Below are 23,434 nucleotides of genomic sequence, written 5' to 3'. Positions count from 1 at the left end.
AGTATATAACGCACGGGCCAGAATGTCTGCTGTATTGTAAGCGTATATGTTGGAATTAAGCTTCTGAAAAGGACTCTAACAAAAGGAAACAGACTTTCTATTTAAAAATCTTACTTGTGACCTAGGTTTGAATTTAAAATGTCAAGATAAAAAAAATTCTAGAACAAGCCAAAGGTAATAATTAAACGTAGGTCAAGGAAACTTTATTGTGCATTGTAGATTGTATGGGCATATTATGAATTAATCCGTTGGAAGAACTCTTATACAGATACTGCAGGATAGACTGTAAATAAATCCAAGGCGTAGATTTCTTACCTCTTTAAATCTCTGTTTCGTCGAATTGTATAATGAGAAGAAACAGGTGAGTCCCATAATAAAGAAAATGATCACAATGCTGGATCCAACAGCAACAACAGCAATGGTCATAGTCGAAATAGCTAGAGGTGAGTGGACCAATTTATTAACATTATCCATAACTCCTGGATGTATTTCTAATATGTTGAAATTTCCCTGAAAGAGGAACTTATTTTAGGGAGACTGCATTAAAAATAAAATAAAGAATAAAAATAAAAATAGAGAAGACATCTCACTTTATAAGTGTCCATAACTCGCAGCCAATTGTTATCCTGAAAAAAAAACCGTGATGCTTCATGACAGGCACGCAAAGCGTCTCTGGAACGTCAAATGGGTAGGGATCAAATGGGTAGGGAAGCGTCATCTGGAACGTCAAATGGGTAGGGATCAAATGGGTAGGGAAGCGTCATCTGGAACGTCAAATGGGTAGGGGTAGTTCTATGCGTGGGCATGGGGACAGCTCCCCCCCCCCCCAGTTTTCTATACATCTGACATTAAATTGATTTCATTTTATATTTTTAAACTCCTATGCCACACCTTGCTCTCCCAGATTACGAGGTCTAAAACCACTACTGCAAACAAGTTGACGATGCTCACAAAAGAGCACAAATTTATTTGTCTCTTATTAACCCTGGAAGCCAACAAGCATATCTCATTACAGAGATAGTATACAGTAGATAATTAATATTAAAAGGGACATTTTTTACGTATATTGGCAAGTATACCCTATTTTGCTTCGAAGGGGGGGGGGGGTCAATTTGATACTATCAAGAATATTTTTCTGGGAGGGGTTAAGGGGACTGAAGATTTAGTGTTTGGGGGGAAAGGAAACAGCTTTCTTTATCAAGTTCTCACAGAAGACTGAAAAATGAAACTTCGAAAACGTATCCCCAAGTACTATCAAGCAAAAAGTGAGTCGAAAAGTAGTAAAAGCTGTCAAAGTTGTGTCAAAATTTGTCAAAGTTCTTAGCCATTTTTTGACCACTCTCAAATACTCAATTACTTCCAATTTTGTCAGTATATACACTTCCGATAACAGTGCAATAATACAAAAAAATTTTCCCCTGTCGTATATCGCCCCTTGTTTAAAAAAAAAAAAAAACAACGAAAAAGGGTGATCGGGCAAAGTGTAAAGTACAAAATAAACACTATCAAACAGTTCTTAGTAACGAACTGTAAGTAAGGAGTGACCCGGCTCAATGGTAACCGAAACTCTAGAAAACAGGACTTTGATACCAATAGATACATCAAAAGTATCAGATTTTAATGCTGATTTCAAATATACAAGTTTCATCAAGTTTAGTTCTACCCATCAAAAGTTACGCGCCTCAGGAAATTTGGCGGATTTTCGAAAAATGGGGGAAGACCCCCTAAAAGCTATAAAACCTAATGAAAATCGCACCATAATATTCATAGTATCAGAGAACCCTTTTGTAGAGGTTTCAAGCTCCTATCTACAAAATGTGAATTTTGCATTTTTTGCCAGAAGAAAGATCACGGATGCGTGTTTTTTTTTTGTTTTTTTTTTTTTTCTTTTTTACAAGGGGTGATCGTATCAGCCCAGTGGTCCTAGAATATCATAGGAGGGCTCATTGGAATGGAAATTAAAAGTTCTAGTGCCCTTTTTAAGTGACCAAAAAAATGAAGGGCAGCTAGGCCCCCTCCCACGCTCATTTTTTCCCCAAAGTGTCCCGATCAAAATTTTGAGATAGCCGTTTTGTTCAACATGGTCGAAAATATGATAAATGTGTCTTTTAAGGATGACTTAATCCCCTAAAGCCCCCGGGGAGAGGGCTTAGAGTTATGAACTTTACCCATTGTTAACATATAGTATTGGTTAATGGGAAGTATACAGACGTTTTCAGGGGGATTTTTTTGGTAGTGGGAGGGGGGTCGGGGTCGTTCAATGACGGCCAACAAAAATAAAAGCTGCATTAACTCAAGAACGATCAGAAATTAAATAAAAAAAAACAAGTTTTTTAACTGAAAGTAAGGAGCGACATTAAAACTTAAAACGAACAGAAATTATTCCGTATATGAAAGAGGCTGTCCCGTCTTCAACGCCGCGCTCTTTACGCTAAAGTTAGACTATTTCTCACAACTCGATTTTTTAAAACAATAAAAAACTTTAGCGTAAACAGCGAGGCGTTGAGGAGGGGACAGCCCCTTTCATATACGGAATAATGTCTGTTTGTTTTAAGTTTTAATGTCGCTCCTTACTTTCAGTTAAAAAAATGTGTTTTGTTTATTTTCAAACAGTTCGTGGTAACGAACTGTAAGTAAGGAGCGACCCGGCTCAATGGTAACCGAAACTCTAAAAAATGGAATTTTTATACCAATAGATACATCAAAAGAATCAAATTTTAATCCTGATTTCAAATATATACGTTTCATCAAGTTTAGTCTTACCCATCAGAAGTTACGCGCCTGAGAAAATTTAGCTGATTTTAGAAAAAATGAGGAAAGACCCCCTAAAAGGGGAACAATAGAACCTTGATGAAAATCACACCATCATATTCAGCGTATCAGAGAACCCTACTTTAGAGGTTTCAAGCTCCTATCTAAAAAAATGTGGAATTTTGCTTTTTTTTTTTTGCAAGAAGAAAGTTCCCGTATTCGTTTTTATTTTTTTTTTTTTTTTTTTTTTTCTTTTCCCCAGAGGTAATAGTATCGACCCGGTGGTCCTAGAGTGTCGTGGGAGGACTCATTGGATCTGAAATTAAAAGTTCTAGCGGCCTTTTTAAGTGACCAAAAAATGGAGGGCAACTAGGCCCCCTCCCACGCTCATTTTTTTTCTCAAAGTTACCTGATCAAAATTTTGAGATAGCCATTTTGTTCAACATAGTCGAAAATATTTTAAAAATGTCTTTTAGGATGACTTAATCCCCCGAAGTCCCCGGGGGGAGGGCTCAAAGTCGTGAACTTTACTCAATGTTAACATATATTATTGGTTATTGGGAAGTATACAGACGTTTTCAGGGGGAATTTTTTCTGGTAGGGGGGGGGGGTGGATCGGGGGTTATATGGGAGGATCTTTCCGAGAAGGAAGTTTTCATGGGAGAAGGGACATTGCTATGAAGGGGGCGCCGGATTTCCCAGCATTATTAATGAAAAAGATCAGAAATTAAATAAAAAAAACAAGTTTTTCAATTGATTTCAACTGATCAACTAATTGTGAATAAGGGGTCATTTTTAAAGAATTGGAAAAAAATTCAAACTTTAGCTTAAAGAGCAAGGTATTGACTAGGGGGCGAACCCCCTAATATTCGTGTTAAAAATTTATGAATATAGAAGTTCCTTACGTAAGTTAATTCGTAAGTTACGTATATTTATTACTAATAAAAACATTCGTAAATAAAATTAAACAAGTTTCGAGAAAGCCATTTAATCAAATAAGAAGAGTAAAATTAATATACAAATTTTGTTTTAATTATTCATGTACGGTGAGCCAAAATCAAAACCTGCATTAATTCAAAAACGTTCAAAAATTAAATAAAGAAACAAGTTTTTTTTAACTGAAAGTAAGGAACGACGTTAAAACTTAAACCAACAGAAATTATTCCGTATATGAAGGGGGCTGTCACCTCCTCAACGCCTCACTCTTTACGCTAAAGTTTGACTTTCTCAAAACTCATTTTTTTTAAGTAATAAAAAAATTTTAGCGTAAAGAGCGAGGCGTTGAGGAGGGGACAGCCCTCTTCATAAGCGGAATAATTTCTGTTCGTTTTAAGTTAGTGCTGCCTAAGTAAAGAACGATGTCGGTTCAAAGTAGGTTTTTTTTTCTAGACCAGGGCACTTCGTATTGAAGGAGGTATTGTAGAAACTTCGAAAAGGGCTCAGTGGATTGGAAATTGGAATGGCTAGTGTCCTTTTTAATAGTCGAAAGTGATTGGAAGGCAACTAATACCCCTTCCACGCCCACAATTTCCCCAAACATATCCAATCAAAATTTTGAGATGGCCATTTTGTTCAACGTAGTTGATTTCCAGATGGAAATTATGTTTTTAAGGAGGACACTACCCCCACAGCCGTCAAGGCAAGGGTTGTAAGTTATGCCCAGGGGCATATATGGCTCTTATAGAAAGCTTTGTCGTACAAACTTCAAATAGGGCTCATTCGATTGGAAATTCAAAGGGCAAGTGCCCTTTTTAATAGTCAAAAGTGATTGGAGGGCAACAAACCCCTCTCTCATGCCCACCTTTTCCCCAAACACATCCACTCAAAATTTTGAGATAGCTATTTTGTTCAACGCAGTATAAAATTCTGGAAGTTATATCTTTCAGCAGGACACTCCCCCCAGAGTCTTCAGGGCAAGGGTTATAAGTAATACTCTGGGGACATATAAGGTTTTTATTGAAATCTTTGTTCTAGAAACTTGAAAAATAGCTCATTCGATTGGAAATTCAAAGGGATAGAGCAGTAGTAAGGCCATAGGCACTTGAAAACTTACATTCAAACTTACGCCTGAGGCATGGATATGTGTGTAAGTTTTCAAGTAATTGGGTTACCAGGGTCATTTGCAAAGAGGTACCATTTCTATAGAAGCTATAGTAATTTGAAATATCATATGGAATTTGCTTGAAGGTATATACGTTTCGTACGCGCCCGTACCAAACAGGTTGGGTATAATCTGTTCTGGTTCAAGTTTTTTCTGACACAATTAACTGAATTTCTATTTCATGTTATACAAGTTTTTTTTTTTGGTTAAATCCGTATCGTACAAACAGTTGTATCTTTTTAGTTTTATTTACAATTCATATTAGTAAAATAATTGAATTCAAAGAGAATAGTTTTTATTTGGAAGAATATTAGTAGAGGAAAAAAATGAGTAGTGCATTTATATTATTGGAGACTAATGATGGAGCTACCAATAGTGATGTAATTACTTCTTTAGTTTACGAGATTTGCGAAATTTTTGCGAAGAAGTATTAGCGTAAAGGTGTTGCGATGGTTAAGAATGCCTCACGGGTAATTAAAGAATGGGGTGCTTACATCAGATACTTAATAGATTTGACGCTTACAAGATACATTGATAGAAGGTATTCAATAGCTTAATTGAAAAGTAACGATAGAATGACATTGTGACTTGACCTAGCTTTACCTCGCCGATGTGGTCTGTATAATACATAAGTAACTTATGAAAAGTATTGTCAATTTAAAAAGAAATGGCTGAAGTGTTTTGCGGGGAATGAGTTGCTGGGGGGGTTGATTTGCACCAGGGTTCAGTTAAAGGGGCTACAGTTACACGGGGATTTCGGTTATACCGGGGTTCAGTTACAAGGGGGGGTTCAGTTTCACGGGGGTTGAGTTAAATGAGGATTGAGTTCCACAAGAGTAATAGTTTTCTTTACAATTCATATTAGTAAGAGAATTGAATTCAAAGAGAATAGTTTTTATTTGCAAGGATATTAGTAGAGGAAAAAAATGAGTGGTGCATTTACATTATTGGAGATTAATGATGGAGCTAACAACAGTGATGTAATTACTTCTTTAGTTTACGAGATTTGCGAATTTTTTTCGAAGAGGTATTAGCGTAAAGGTATTGCGATGGTTAAGAATGCCTCACGGGTAATTAAAGAATGGGGTGCTTACATCAGATACTTAATAGATTTGACGCTTACAAGAGACATTGCTAGACGGTATTCAATAGCTTAATTGAAAAGTAACGATAGAATGACATTTTGACTTGACCTAGCTTTACCTCGCCGATGTGGTCTGTATACTACATAAGTAACGATTGAAAAGTAATGTCAATTTAAAAAGAACGGGCTGCAGTGTTGTGAGGGGGATGCTGGGCATGGGGGGGTGAGTTGCACGAGGGTTCAGTTAAAGGGGCTACAGTTACACGGGGGTTTCGGTTATACAGGGGTTCAGTTACATGGGGGGGTTCAGGTGCACGGGGCTTGAGTTAAATGAGGAGTGACTTCCACAAGAGTAATAGTTTTATTTACAATTCATATTAGTAAGAGAATTGAATTCAAAGAGAATAGTTTTTATTTGCAAGGATATTAGTAGAGGAAAAAAATGAGTGGTGTATTTACATTATTGGAGATTAATGATGGAGCTAACAACAGTGATGTAATTACTTCTTTAGTTTACGAGATTTGCGAATTTTTTTTGCGAAGAGGTATTAGCGTAAAGGTATTGCGATGGTTAAAAATGACTACCGTCTAATTAGCGTGTTTATTTGTTTTTTTTTCAGCGGTGTTTATATCGAGCCAGATATCCTAGAATATTGAGAAAGGTCTCATTCAAATAGAAATTAAAAGTTCTAATGTTCTTTTTATGTGATCTAAGGAGTTGGACGGCAACTAAGCCCTCTCCTAGGTTCTTTTTTTCCCAAATTCACCGGATTAAAAGTTTGAAATTGCCATATTTATTCAAAACAATCTAATAACTATGTCTTTGAAGATGATTTAATCCCTCACATGCCCGGGTGGTGGACTGCATGTTATGAGCTTTGCCCATTGTTTGAATATAGCTTTGGTTATTGGGAATTATACAGACGTTTTCATTTTTTTTTTGTGGTCGATGGATGGTTGGGGGGGGAGGGAGTTACGTGGTAGGATCTCTCCATGGAGGAATTTTTCATGGGGGAAGAGAAATTTTCTATGTAGGTGGTGTCAGATTTCCCAGCACTATTTAAAAACGATAAGAAACTAAATTTTAAACTAAAATTTAAACTAGAAACTATTTTAAATAAATAAAACTTTCAGTTGAAAGTTTTTCAACTGAAAGTAAGGAGAAACTTTAAAACTTAAAAAGAAAAGAAATTATTTCTTATATGAGGGGGTTCGCCCCTTCGTCAATACCTCACTCTTTAGGCTAAAGTTTGTTTATTGCTTTCAAAAGAGCTATTTATTCTAATTAAGCGACCTTTTTAATTCAGGGGTCATTTTTAAAGAATTGGAACAAAATTTGAACTTAGCGTGAAAGGCGAGGTGTTGAGGAGGAGGGAACCCCCCTCATATACGTAATAATTTTGGTTCATTTTAAGTTTTAGTGTTTCTACTTACTTTCAGTTGAAAATTTTTTTTGAATATTTCTAATGCACTAAAAAATAGAGCGCTAAAAACATCAGAATCAACTTTAGAGGGACAATTTATCTGTAAAAGAGGGGTTATTATTTCCTTAATAAATTTTTCTTCTTTTTTTTTTTTAAGGAGGAAGTGGATTCATGCAATTACTCTCCCCCTGAAAAGCGACCGAGATGGAACGATACCACATCGATGCAAGCTACCAAAATACACGGTGAAAATATCCCTTTACACATTGACAACGATTCGAGTGAAACAAGAAAACAGTTAAGGACACTTGTAAAAACACAGAAAAAGGACAAACATAGCCTTATGTATAATTGTAGAGATGTGAGACGCTTTATTCTATTAAAAAACGCAATGAAATACCCTGTGATATCGTTATACCCCGTGATATCGTTATGCTAAGCATTCCAAAACACGAAAATGCTTCAGCGACCAAAGAGATTTTTTTTTTTTTTTTAATGTTTCTGTAAATTGTGATTTATAAATTAAAGGATATTAAATGTTTAACAAGTTCAAAACGGTTAATAGACGACTCGAATTTCACTTTAAGCAATTGTAAAAATAGTAGATTTTCAACAGATGATAAATCTTCCATCAAATGATGAGTAGAAAATACACTTTCAGATCCAGCATGCCAGGGAACACACTTTCATATTCAGCATGTAGGAGAACCCTAAATGGTCACCCCCTAAAAAGGTAAGTTAACCCTAAATGGTTATTTGTTAGTGAACTGTAATCTGTTTGAGTATGATAAAAGCTTGTGGAGTACTACATTACGTTATATAAACAGACTGGGATTCAATGATAGAGTGATTACACCACTAAATAATACTGGTCAGGAACTGAGAGATGTCCAGGAGGAAGTCAGTGGAATTTGCAGCTTTTTCGGAGTTGAAGCACTCTACGTAAATGGTAATGTACATACAGATAAAGTTTTAATTCAAAAGTGTGACCCCTAGGATTCCACTTTTCAATCTAGAAGAGTTTAAGTGTCCTAAATTTGAGGGGGGTTATCACCGTCCTGAAGACGAGGTTACGTTCTTCGCACAGTGGATACCTAAGAACATACCTGATCGTGATAAATCCATAAGACATGTTAAAAACTATTCTATATCATGGGACCATCGTTTGTGGATGTTTAAGAGTGAACTCTAAGTACTATTTTTATGTAAACATTTGTTGTTGTTTTTTTTTCTTTCTCAAAAAAAAAAAATCTTTTTTTAAACTTCGAAATTTTTCAAATTTTTTTATTTTTTTATTTTTTTAAATAACTTTAAATGTCAAAATATGCTTACAGTTCTAACAATTTCGCTCTGTGATTGGTCAGAGACACGATGTGACTTCCTCACCGGTATTCTATGACCGGTTATTGACACTACCTAATCTATTGCATGTGTTAAATCAGTATTTTTTACGCAGTGGAATGATAAACACATAAGTCATGTCTTTAAAAAAAAAGTGAAGATGGGGCATTTTTATAAAGTGTGTTTACATAACAAAGTTATTGTAGCATTGAATGCTGACAAAAAGAAGTATTTAAACTCTGAAACAAGTACAGGTGGTAGCACTATTGGGAATGTACGCATGCCTTGTCATGACAGTAAGGACTTAAAGTTCTTTGGAATACCGGAAAAATTCAACTCTTATGTTGGTGGTTATGCGAAATTGAGATCTCCAGAGATGATTGTACTCAAAGAGAATGCCAACATAAAAATAATCATTGATGATAGAGGACAAATCCTTGTTACTGTTGCAGGTAACACATTACCTACTGATACATCCAATCGTCACCTTTCGGGTATTAGCATTCAACGGAAGATCAATAAAAGAAAGGCATACTCTTCTACTAATATCGTAAACCCTATCTTGTCTACGTGTCGAAACTGTTACCTGTGTAAAAATAATGTGATAATAGACAGTGAAATTGCCAGAAAAATAAAAAGGGCATTGTCAGAAAATATCACGATGGAATATAAAGATGAATCGATGAAAAACAAACCACCAGCAAACGTTACTGCCATTGATCAAACAGTCATTGATCCAAATAATACCAAAGACGAAACGCATATTGAGCCTGTTGATGAGACACCAGTAAAAATTGTGTATGACTCTAAATGGAATAACGATTATTCTACTGATTACGAACTAAGAGAAGACAATAGCTATAATATCAAGAGAGAACATGGTGAACTATTTTATGGAACAGATTCAAAATGTCCAAAGTTAATCATTGATATTAATAATGTATCATAATATATTTTTTGTATTAATATTCTACATAGCATTATTTCATTAAAAATATATTATGCATTACATTGTTATGTGTTCATTATTTTTAGAGTAAGCTAGCATATTAAACGTTTAGAATGTATAATAAAACGTAGGAGATGTAAGAAAAGGAATTTGGATACATCTATTGTCAGACAAATGGGAACAAATTCTTTCTTGAATTCACCTTCTGGATACATAAAAAAAGACATTTCATTCAAGAAAGTATGACGAAACTCCAAGTAAGCAACAAACTATTTCTTGAAGTTACATCATGGATAAACAATGCAGAAATTTCATTTAATAAATGATCGAAAATTGTAAGTAAGTAGCAAATTCTTTCAAAAATATGTTAATACGTTTAAGCAATAAATATCTTTAAGCTTAACCCGTCTTTATTCTTTAGAATAGTTTTATGTATTTCATTAAATTATGAAGAAATTGTAGGTAAGTAACAATAGCTTTCTTGAATTCGCTTCCTGGACACAATACAGATATTTAATTCAAGAAATCATAATAAAATCGCAAGTAAGTAATAAAGTCTTTATTGTTTACACCTATTGGATACACAAAACTGAAATTTCATTAAAGAAATTATGAATGAATTCTAAATAGGTAACACACTCATGTTACCTCATAGATACACAATGCAGAAATTTCATTTAAGAAATTATCAAAAATTTTAAGTAAAAAGCAAATTCTTTCTTGAATTCGCCTCCTGGGTAAATAAAAAAGACAGTTTATTAAAGAAATTATGAAAAAATTGTAAGTAAGTAGCAAATTGTTTCTTGAATTCACCTGCTGGATAAACAAAAAGACATTTCGTTCGAGAAATTATGACAAAATTCCAAGTAAGTAACAAACTCTTTATTGTTTTCATGACTTAGATACACGATGTAGAAATTTAATTCAATAAATTATGAAAAAATTATCAGTAATTAACAATTTATTTCTTGAATTAAAATCTTGAATAAAAAATCAGATAATATAATTTAATAAATTATTAAAAAAAAAAAAATTTCTTTCTTGAAGTCAACTCTTTGATATATAATACTGAAATTTCATTCAAGAAATTATTAAAATATTTGTAAGTAAGTAACAAACTCTTTTTGTTTTCACCTCTTGGATATACAATACAGATACTTCATTCAAGAAATTATGAAAAACCGCAAGTAAGTAACTTTTTTTTTCTCTTTATCAAAAACAATTTTCACTTAGCTACACGATGTAGAAATTTAATTCAAGAAATTAGGAAAAAATTCTCAGTAAGTAACAATTTCTTTCTTGAAGTCAACTCATGGATACACAATACGAAAATTTCATTCAAGAATTTCATGACTTAGATACACGATGTAGAAATTTGATTCAAGAAATTATGAAAAAATTCTCAGTAAGTAACAATTTCTTTCTTGAAGTCATCTCTTTAATACACAATACGGAAATTTCATTCAAGAAATTATGAAAATATTTGTAAGTAAGTAACAAACTCTTTATTGATTTCACCTCTTTGATATACAGTACAGATTTTTCATTTAAGAAATTATGAAAAAATCGCAAGTAAGTAACTTTTTTTTCTCTTTATCACAAACAATTTTCACTTAGCTAAATGATTTAGAAATTTAATTCAAGAAATTATTGAAGAAATTCTCAGTAAGTAACAATTTCTTTCTTGAAGTCAACTCTTGGATACATAATACGAAAATTTCATTCAGGAAATTATGAAAATATTTGTAAGTAAGTAACAAACTCTTTTTGTTTTCACCTCTTGGATATACAATACAGATACTTCATTCAAGAAATTATGAAAAACCACAAGTAAGTAACTTTTTTTTTTCTCTTTATCAAAAACAATTTTCACTTAGCTACACGATGTAGAAATTTATTTCAAGAAATTAGGAAAAAATTCTCAGTAATTAACAATTTCTTTCTTGAAGTCAACTCTTGTATACACAATAAGAAAATTTAATTCAAGAATTTCATGAATAAGATACAATATGTAGAAATTTGATTCAAGAAATTATGAAAAAATTCTAAGTAAGTAAAAATTTCTTTCATGAACTCGATTTATGAATACACAATGTGTAAATTTCATTAAATATTTTAAGAATATATTTGTAATTAAGAAAACATATCTATTGACTTCACAAATTGAATATTCATTAAAGATTCTTCATTAAATACATTACTAAATAATCAACAGTCCTTCACTTTTTTTTTTCTCTTTATCAAGAAAATTTTTCACATAGATCAATGATATATAAATTTAATTAAAGAAATTATTGAAAATTCTCAGTAAGTAACAATTTCTTTCTTGAAGTCAATTCTTGGATACACAATACGGAAATTTCATTCAAGAAATTATGAAAAAATTGTAACTAAGTAGCAAATTCTTTCTTGAATTTACCTGTTGAGCATACAAAAAAGACATTTCGTTCAAGAAATTATGACAAAATTCTAAGTAAGTAGCAAACTCTTTATTGTTTTCACCAGTTAGATATACGACGTAGAAATTAAATTCAAGAAATTATGTAAGAATTCTCAGTCTAAGTATCAAATTCTTTCTTAAATTCACCTGTTGGATAAACAAAAAACATTTTTCACTTAGCTAAATGATGTAGAAATTTAATTCAAGAAATTATTAAAAAATTCTCAGTAAGTAACAATTTCTTTCTTGAAGTCAATTCTTGGATACGCAATACGAAAATTTCCTTCAAGAAATTATGAAAAAATTGTAACTAAGTAGCAAATTCTTTCTTGAATTCACCTGTTGGATAAACAAAAAAGACATTTCGTTCAAGAAATTATGACAAAATTCTAAGTAAGTAACAAACTCTTTATTTTTTTCACGAGTTAGATATACGACTTAGAAATTAAATTAAAGAAATTATGAAAAAATTCTCAGTCTAAGTAGCAAATTCTTTCTTGAATTCACCTGTTGGATAAACAAAAAAACATTTCTTTCAAGAAATTATGACAAAATTCTAAGTAAGTAACAAACTTTATTGTTTCACGAGTTAGATATACGACGTAGAAATTAAATTCAAGAAATTATGAAAAAATCGCAAGTAAGTAGCTTTTTTTCTCTTTATCACAAACAATTTTCATTTAGCTACGCCATGTAGAAATTTAATTCAAGAAATTATGAAAACATTCTAAGTAAGTAACAATCTCTTTCTTGAAGTCAACTCCTGGATACACACAATACGGACAGTTCATTCAAGAAATTATAAAAAGTATTTGTAAGTAAGTAACAAGCTCTTTATTGATTTCACCTCTTGGATATACAGTACAGATACTTCATTCAAGAAACGTGATTAAACACGTTTTGAAACTACATGCTATTTGTATGCCTTTCCTTGGCACCTTTCCAAACGAGCAGGGATTCCCCACTGGTTCCTACACATTGCAAAAAAGTGAGCAGTACGAAAACTCCACGTTTTCAATCAGACTGGTTTTTTAGGGACCAATCGGGAGAGATACGTAACGTCGACATAGCTTTATTTCACTTTTTTAAGGTTCATTTAGACGACGGTACGTGCGCGCACGAAACCTCGTCGAAATGAACCTTAAAAAAAGTGAAATAAAGCTATGTCGACTTTGCATATGTCTCCTGATTGGACCCTAAAAAACCAGTCTGGTTGAAAACGTGGAGTTTTCGTACTGCTCACTTTTTTGCAATGTGTAGGAACCAGTGGGGAGCCCCCGCTCGTTTGGAAAGGTGCCAAGGAGAGGCATACAAATAGCATGCAGTTTCAAAACATGTTTAATCACGTTTCTTGAATGAAGTATCTGTACTGTATATTCAAGAGGTGAGATCAATAAAGACCCTGTTAATTACTTACAAATATTTTTTATAATTTCTTGAATGAAATTTCCGTATTGTGTGTATCCAAGAGTTGACTTCAAGAAAGAAATTGTTACTTACTGAGAATTTTTTCATAATTTCTTGAATTAAATTTATACATCGCTTAGCTAAGTGAAAATTGTTTGTGATAAAGAGAAAAAAAAGCTACTTACTTGCGATTTTTTCATAATTTCTTGAATTTAATTTCTACGTCGTATAACTAACTCGTGAAAACAATAAAGTTTGTTACTTACTTAGAATTTTGTCATAATTTCTTGAACTAAATTTTTTTTTTTTTGTTTATCCAACAGGTGAATTCAAGAAGGAATTTGCTACTTAGACTGAGAATTTTTTCATAATTTCTTGAATTTAATTTCTACGTCGTATATCTAACTAGTGAAAACAATAAAGAGTTTGTTACTTAATTAGAATTTTGTAATAATTTCTTGAACGAAATGTCTTTTTTGTTTGTCCAACAGGTAAATTCAAGAAAGAATTTGCTACTTAGTTACAATTTTTTCACAATTTCCTGAATGAAATTTCCGCATTGTTTATCCAAGAATTGACTTCAAGAAAGAGATTGTTACTTTCTGAGAATTTTTCAACATTTTCTTGAATTAAATTTCTAAGTCATTTAGCTAAGTGAACAATGTTTTTTGTTTATCAAACAGTTGAATTCAAGAAAGGATTTGCTACTTATACTGATAATTTTTTCATAATTTCTTGAATTTAATTTCTACATCGTATATCTAACTCGTGAAAACAATAAAGAGTTTGTTACTTACTTAGAATTTTGTCATAATTTCTTGAACGAAATTTCTTTTTTGTTTGTTCAACAGGTAAATTCAAGAAAGAATTTGCTAGTTAGTTACAATTTTTTCATAATTTCTTGTATGAAATTTCAGTATTGAGTATCCAAGAGTTGACTTCAAGAAAGAAATTGTTACTTACTGAGAATTTTTCAATAATTTATTTAATTAAATTTCTAAATAATTTAGCTAAGTGAAAATTTTTTGTTATAAATATAAAAAAAAGTTACTTAATTGCGATTTTTTCATAATTTATTGAATGAAGAATATGTACTGTACATCCAAGAGGTGAAATTAATAAAGAGTTTGTTACTTACTTACAAATATTTTCATAATTTCTTGAATGAAATTTCCTTATTGTGTATCCAAGAGATGAGTTCAAGAAAGAAATTGTTACTTACTGAGAATTTTTTCATAATTCCTTGAATCAAATTTCTAAATCGTGTATCAAAGTCATGAAATTCTTGAATGAAATTTCCGTATTGTGTATCCATGAGTTGACTTCAAGAAAGAAATTGTTACTTACTGAGAATTTTTTCCTAATTTATTGAATTAAATTTCTACATCGTGCAGCTAAGTGAAAATTGTTTGTGATAAAGAGAAAAAAAAAAGTTACTTACTTGCGATTTTTTCATAATTTCTTGAATGAAGTATCTGTATTGTATATCCAAGAGGTGAAAACAAAAAGAGTTTGTTACTTACTTACAAATATTTTAATAATTTCTTGAATGAAATTTCCGTATTGTGTATCCAAGAGTTGACTTCAAGAAAGAAATTGTTTTTTTTTCATAATTTCTTAAATGAAATTTCCGTATTGTGTATCCAAGAGTTGACTTCAAGAAAGAAATTGTTACTTACTGAGAATTCTTTCATAATTTCTTGAATTAAATTTCTACATCGTGTATCTAAGTCATGAAAAAAATAAAGAGTTTGTTTATTTGGAATTTTGTCATAATTTATCAAAAAAAATTTATTTTTTTTTATCCAGCATGTGAATTCAAGAAAGAATTTGCTACTTACTTACAATTTTTTCATAATTTCTTTAATGAACTGTCTTTTTTACTTACCCAGGAGGCGAATTCAAGAAAGAATTTGCTTCTTACTTAAAATTTTTGATAATTTCTTAAATGACATTTCTGCATTGTGTATCCATGAGGTAACATGAGTGTGTTACATATTTAAAATTCCTTCATATTTTCTTGAATGAAATTTCAGTTTTGTGTGTCCAATAGGTGAAAACAATAACGACTTTATTACTTACTTGCGATTTTATTATGATTTCTTGAATTAAATATCTGTATTGTGTCCAGGAAGCGAATTCAAGAAAGCTATTGTTACTTACTTACAATTTCTTCATAATTTAATGAAATGCATAAAACTATTCTAAAGAATAAAGACGGGTTAAGCTTAAAGATATTTATTGCTTAAACGTATTAACATATTTTTGAAAGAATTTGCTACTTACTTACAATTTTTGATAATTTATTAAATGAAATTTCTGCATTGAGTATCCATGAGTTAACTTCAAGAAAGAGTTTGTTTCTTAATTAGAGTTTCGTCATAATTTTTTGAATGAAATGTCTTTTTTTATTTATCCAGGAGGCAAATTCAAGAAAGAATTTGTTCCCATGTGTATGACAATAGATGTATGCAAATTCCTTTTCTTACATCTCCGACGTTTTATTAGACATTCTAAACGTTTTACATGCTAGCTTACTCTAAAAATAATGAACACATAACAATGTAATGCATAATATATTTTTAATGAAATAATGCTATGTAGAATATTAATACAAAAAATATATTACGATACATTATTATTATCAATGATTAACTTTGGACATTTTGAATCTGTTCCATAAAATAGTTCACCATGTTCTATCTTTATATTATAGCTCTTGTCTTTTCTTAGTTCGTAATCAGTAGAATAATCATTATTCCATTTTGAGTCATACACAATTTTTACTGGTGTCTCATCAACAAGCTCAATATTCTTTTCGTCTTTGGTATTATTTGGTTCAATGGCTGTTTGATCAATGGCAGTAACGTTTGCTGGTGATTTGTTTTTCATCGATTTATCTTTATATTCCATCGTGATATTTTCTGACAATGCCCTTTTTATTTTTCTGGCAATTTCACTGTCTATTATCACATTATTTTTACACAGGTAACAGTTTCGACACGTAGACAAGATATGGTTTACGATATTAGTAGAAGAGTAGGCCTTTCTTTTATTGATCTTCCGTTGAATGCTAATACCCGAAAGGTGACGATTGGATGTATCAGTAGGTAATGTGTTAGCTGCAACAGTAACAAGGAGTTGTCCTCTATCATCAATGATTATTTTTATGTTGGCATTCTGTTTGAGCGCAATCATCTTTGAAGATCTCAATCTCGCATAATCACCAACAAAAGAGTGGAATTTTTTCGGTGTTCCAAAGAAATTTAATTCCTTACTGTCATGACAATACATGCATACATTTCCAATAGTGCTACCACCTGTACTTGTTTCAAAGTTTAAATACTTCTCTTTTTCAGCATTCAATGCTACAATAACCTTGTTATGTAAACACACTATTAAAATGCTCCATCTTCACTTTTTTTTAAAAAGATATTACTTATGTGCTTATCATCCCACTGCGTAAAAAATACTGATTTAACACATACAATAGAGTAGGTAGTGTTAATAACCGGTCATAGAATGCCGGTGAGGAAGTCACATCGTGTCTCTGACCAATCACACAGCTAAATTGTTATAACTTTAATCATATTTTTAAATTTAAATTTATTTAAAAAAATAAAAAAAAAAATAAATTTTAAAAATTTATAAGTTTTAAAAAATATTTTTTTTTTTTTTTTGAAAGAAAAAAAACAACAACAAATGTTTAAATAAAAATAGTAATTAGAGTTCACTCTTAAACATCCACAAACGATGGTCCCATGATATAGAATAGTTTTTAACATGTCTTATGGATTTATCACGATCAGGTATGTTCTTAGGTATCCACTGTGCGAAGAACCTAACCTCTTCTTCAGGACGGTGATAACCCCCTCAAATTTAGGACACTTAAACTCTTCTAGATTGAAAAGTGGAATCCTAGGGTCACACTTTTGAATTAAAACTTGATCTGTAGGTACATTGCCCTTTACGTAGAGTGCTTCAACTCCGAAAAAGCTGCAAATTCCACTGACTTCCTCCTGGACATTTCTCAGTTCCTGACCAGTATTATTAAGTGGTATAATCAGTCTATCATAGAATCCCAGTCTGTTTATATAACGTAATGTAGTACTCCACAAGCTTTTATCATACTCAAACAGATTACAGTTCACTAACCAATAATCATTTAGGGTTAACTTACCTTTTTAGGGGGTGACCATTTAGGGTTCTTCTACATGCTGAAAATGAAAGTGTGTTCCCTAGCATGCTGGATCTGAAAGTGTATTTTCTACTCATGATTTGATGGAAGATTTATCATCTGTTGAAAATCTACTATTGTTACAATTGCTTAAAGTGAAATTCGAGTCGTCTATTAACCGTTTTGAACTTGTGAAACATTTAATTAGCCTTTAATTTCCAAACCACACTGTACAGAAAAATTAAAAAAAAAAAAAATATCTTTGGTCGTTGAAGCATTTTTATGTTTTGGAATGCTTAGCATAACGATATCACGGGGTATAACGATATCACAGGGTATTTCATTGCGTGATTTAATAGACTAAAGCGTCTCACATCTCTACCATTATACAGAAAGCTATGTTTGTCCTTTTTCTGTGTTTTTACAAGTGTCCTTAACTGTTTTCTTGTTTCACTTGAATCGTTGTCAATGTGTAAAGGTATATTTTCACCGTGTATTTTGGTAGCTTGCATCGATGTGGTATCGTTCCATCTCGGTCGCTTTTCAGGGGGAGAGTAATTGCATGAATCCACTTCCTCCTTAAAAAAAAAAAGAAGAAGAAAAATTTAGTAAGGAAATAATAACCCCTCTTTTAAAGATAAATTGTCCCTCTAAAGTTGATTCTGATGTTTGTAGCGCTCTATGTTTTAGTGCATTAGAAATATTCAAAAAAAATTTTCAACTGAAAGTAATGAGAAACACTAAAACTTAAAATGAACAAAAATTATTAAGTATATGAGGGGGGTTCCCTCCTCCTCAACACCTCGCCGTTCACGCTAAGTTCAAATTTTGTTCCAATTCTTTAAAAATGACCCCTGAATCAAAAAGGTCGCGTAATTAGAATAAAAAGCTCTTTTGAAAGCAATAAACAAACTTTAGCCTAAAGAGTGAGGTATTGACGAAGGGGCGAACCCCCTCATATTCGAAATAATGTCTGTTCTTTTTAAGTTTTAAAGTTGCTACTTACTTTCAGTTGAAAAACTTTCAACTGAAAGTTTTATTTATTGAAACTAGTTTCTAGTTTAAATTATAGTTTAAAATCTAGTTTCTTATCGTTTTTAAATAGTGCTGGGAAATCTGACACCACCTACATAGACAATTTCTCTTTCCCCATGAAAAATTCCTCCATGGAGAGATCCTACCACGTAACTCCCTCCCCCCAACCCTCCATCGACCACAAAAAAAACTGAAAACGTCTGTATACTTCCCAAAAACCAATGCTATATGCAAACAAAGGGCAAAGCTCATAACTTGCAGTCCTCCTCCCCCCGGGCATGTGAGGGATTAAATCATCCTCAAAGACATAGTTATTAGATTTTTTTTAATAAATATGGCAATTTCAAACTTTTAATCAGGTGACTTTGGGAAAAAATGATCTTAGGAGGGGGCTTAGTTGCCGTCCAAATCCTCAGGTCACTTAAAAAGGACACTAGAGCTTTTAATTTCTATTTGAATGAGGCCTCTCTCCATATTCTAGGACATCTGGGTCTATACAGTCACCCCTTAAAGAAAAAACAAATAAAGACGCTAATTACCCGTGAGGCATTCTTAGCCATTGCAATACCTTTACGCTAATACCTCTTCGCAAAAAAATTTAGCAAATATCGTAAACTAAAGAAGTAATTACATCACTGTTGTTAGCTCCATCATTAATCTCCAATAAGGTAAATGCACCACTGATTTTTTTCCTCTACTAATATCCTTGCAAATAAAAACTATTCTCTTTGAATTCAATTCTCTTACTAAAATGAATTGTAAAGAAAACTATTACTCTTGTGGACCTCAATCCTCATTTAACTCAACCCCCGTGCAACTGAACCCCCCTTGTAACTGAACCCCTGTATAACCGAAACCCCCGTGTAACTGTAGCCCCTTTAACTGAACCCTCGTGCAACTCAACCCCCCCATGCCACTCCTCCCCCTCAAAACACTACAGCCATTTCTTTTTAAATTGAAAATACTTGTCAAACGTTACTTATGTATTATACAGACCACATCTGCGAGGTAAAGATAGGTCAAGTCACAATATCATTCTATCGTTACTTTTCAATTAATCTATTGAATACCTTCTAGCAATGTCTCTTGTAAGCGTCAAATCTATTAAGTATCTGATGTAAGCACCCCATTCTTTAATTACCCGTGAGGCATTCTTAACCATCGCAATACCTTTACGCTAATACCTCTTCGCAAAAAATTCATAAATCTCGTAAACTAAAGAAGTAATTACATCACTGTTGTTAGCTTCATCATTAATCTCCAATAATGTAAATGCACCACTCATTTTTTTCCTCTACTAATATCCTTGCAAATAAAAACTATTCTCTTTTAATTAAATTCTCTTACTAACATGAATTTTAAAGAAAACTATTACTCTTGTGGAACTCAATCCTCATTTAACTAAACCCCCGTGCAACTGAACCCCCCCCCCCCCTTGTAACTGAACCCCTGTATAACCGAAACCCCCGTGTAACTGTACCCCCTTTAACTGAACCCTCGTGCAACTCACCCCCCCATGCCACTCATCCCCCTCAATACACGTCAGCCATTTCTGTTTACTGTGACTCTACTTTTCAAACTTTACTTATGTTTTATACAGACCACATCGGCGAGGTAAAGCTAGGTCAAGTCACAATGTCATTCTATCGTTACTTTTCAATTAAGCTATTGAATACCGTCTAGCAATGTCTCTTGTAAGCGTCAAATCTATTAAGTATCTGATGTAAGCACCCCATTCTTTAATTATCCCGTGAGGCATTCTTAACCATCGCAATACCTTTACGCTAATACCTCTTCGCAAAAAATTCGCAAATCTCGTAAACTAAAGAAGTAATTACATCACTGTTGTTAGCTCCATCATTAATCTCCAATAGTGTAAATGCACCACTCATTTTTTTCCTCTACTAATATCCTTGCAAATAAAAACTATTCTCTTTGAATTCAATTCTCTTACTAATATGAATTGTAAAGAAAACTAAAAAGATACACCGGTTTTTCCGACACGGATTTAACCTAACGACACGGAAAAAGAACTTGGAAAAAGTAGCTATTGTGAATGAAAAGGAAATGACTGAGCCTAAAGGAGAAAATTCGAAAAGAGTTGAAGCAAGGGTAAAAGAGGTAAGGGGCATCACCCCCCTGAGTAGTCTGAGAGGAGTTAAGGGGCCAAAGGCAAAATTAACCAAATCCCCAAAACGAACGTTATGTAGCATATCTTTATCGTCAACAACAAGTGAAAAAACGAGCGAAAAAAGACTGAAAGAAGTGCGCTGCCAAAGAGGCAGAAGAAACCCGGACAAATATAGATGAGATTTGCGACGCTGAACGTTAACGGGATAAAACAGGAAAAACGACAGAGTTTAGTTTTAGATTTTATTGTAAAGCAAAGAATTGGCATACTGTGTCTCCAAGAATCAGATACAGTAAAGATAAGAAATATTGAAATACAGGGATTCCACTACATTGCTTGAGGACTCCGACCTGACACAGCATACATAGTGAACGAAAGATTTAAGGATATTAGAGGAACACTGCGTTTTCAAGGGGATGGTAAAGTGAGCAGCATTTGCTGGAAAGCAGTGGTTTTTGTAAATGTGCATTTGCCTTCGGGCACAAATAAAGCAAGAGCAAAATAAAGCAAGACAGTTGGTAATACAAAACACTCTTCCTCGAACTGGCCCGTTATTGCTATTGGGCTACTTTAACTGTGTTTTAGAAGAAAAAGACGTTTTGAGTTCGAGCCGGAAAAATACTAAAAGGAAGATTAGCACCGAATTAAAAGAAGTGGTTGAAACATGGAAACTGGTAGATGTATGGCTATAAATGGGAATGGAGAGGGGTTTCACGAGAATAGAAATAAGGGGCAGCACGAGGATCGACAGGATGTATTGTTGAAAAGATGGTATGGAAAAAATAAAAAATATAGAAAATATCGCCGTGCCTTTCTCCAACCACTGTGCACTACTGGTAGATAGAAAGCTAGAGGATATGGAATATATTTCGATACCCATGAAGCGACCTTTCTGGTGAATGGATATTAGCGTCCTCCAGGAAAATGATAAAGAAAAAATAAAAAAAGAAGTAAGAAGGCTTCTGGCCAGTTACCAAGAATCGAGTCACCTAGTGCATTTTTGGTTGAATTTTAAAAGAAAAATAGGAGTCTTCCTGCACGACAAAGAAAAAGAGTTGTAACGCCAAAGAAACGCAAGTAAAAGGCACTTGTGCAGAGTGTTAAATGACTTAAAGAAAGTCCTGGAAACTTTCTCACGCCCACGCCCACTCTGAAAGACCTCTCACGCCCGCCATTTCCCCAAAGACATCCAATCCAAATTTTGAGATAGTCATTTTTTCCAACGTAGTTAAAAGTTCTGGATATTATGTCTTTGAGAATGAACCCCCCCCAAACCCCTCCGGGCAAGGGTTGTAAGTTATGCCCTAGGGGCATATAAGGTTTTTATAGAGATCATTGCAATAGAAACTTCAAAAACTTCGAAACTTCGAAGGGCTAGTGTCCTTTTTAATATTCAAAAGGGATGGGAGGAGAACTAACACCCCTTCCACGCCCACCATTTCCCCAAAAACATCCCAAAAAATTTTGAGATAGCCATTTTGTTCAACGTAGTTGATAAGTCCGGAAATTATGTCTTTGAGGATGACACTCCCCACACAGCCCTCAGCGCAAGGGTTGTAAGTTATGCCCTGGGGGCTTATAAGGTTTTACAGAAAGCGTTGTCGTAGAAACTTCAAGACGGGCTCATTTGATTGGAAATTGAACGGGATAGTGCCCTATTTAATAGTCGAAAGTGATTGGAGGTCAACTAACGCCCCTCTCACGCCCACCACTTCCCGAAACACATTCAATCAAAATTTTGAGCTAGGCATTTTATTCAGTGTAGTTGAAAGTTCTGAAAATTAGGTCTTTGCCAGCGTTGTAGTAGAAACTTCAAAAAGAACTCATTAAATTGGGAATTGAGAGGGCTAGTGCCCTTATTAATAGTCAAAAGTGATTGTAGGGTGAATCTCCCCTGCCCATCATTTCCCCACACACTTCCGATCAAAATTCTGATGTAGCCATTTTGTTGAACGTAGTTGAAGGGTCCAGAAATTATGTGTTTGAGTATGACAACCCCCTCCTCCACAGCCCTTCGGGCTAAGGTTGTAAGTTATACCCTGGGGGTATATAAGGTTTTTATAGAATGTGTGTTCGTAAAAACTTCAAAAAGGGCTCTTTCGATTGGAAACTGAGAGGGCTCTTGGCCTTTTTAATAGTCGAAAGTAATCGGAGAGAGAATCCCCCCCCCCCTTCGTGCCCATCATTTCCCCAAACACTTCCGATCAATATTTTGATATGGCCATTTTGTTCAACGTAGTTGAAAAGTCTGGAAATTACGTCTTTGAGGATGACAACCCTCTCCCCATAGCCCTCAGGAAAAGGGTCGTAAGTTATGCCCTAGGGGCATATAACGTTTTTATAGAAAGTTTTGTCGTAGAAGCTTCAAAAAGGGTTCATTCGTTTTGAAATTGAGAGGACGAGTTCCTTTTTTATTAGCCAAAAGTGATCAGAGGGATAATGTCTCCCTCCACACCTATCATTTCCGCGCACTTCCAATCAAAATTTTGATATAGCGATTTTGTTCAGCGTATCAGAAAGGTCTGGAAATCGTGTCTTTGAGGATAAAAAATCCCCCAGTCCTCAGGGCAAGGGTTGTAAGTTATGCCCTGGGG

The 23,434-nt window shown here is 33.4% G+C and overlaps 1 protein-coding gene across 1 annotated transcript in view; it reads right to left on the bottom strand.

Annotated features, from left to right (window-relative positions):
• Window positions 1–23,434, bottom strand: part of LOC148944704 (uncharacterized) — a 224,531-nt gene that overhangs the window by 71,801 nt on the left and 129,296 nt on the right. The window contains exon 5 of the mRNA XM_089099698.1: window positions 316–510. Within this exon, the coding sequence (XP_088955824.1) occupies window positions 316–510 (195 nt within the window). The remainder of the gene's footprint in view (window positions 1–315; window positions 511–23,434) is intronic.

This window comes from Artemia sp. Qi Xiang Cuo, chromosome 14, assembly GCF_049724085.1.
Source record: "Artemia sp. Qi Xiang Cuo chromosome 14, ASM4972408v1, whole genome shotgun sequence".
Taxonomy (NCBI): domain Eukaryota; kingdom Metazoa; phylum Arthropoda; class Branchiopoda; order Anostraca; family Artemiidae; genus Artemia; species Artemia sp. Qi Xiang Cuo.
Note: the sequence above shows the minus strand (reverse complement) of the source record. Positions and strands in the feature narration are given on the sequence as shown.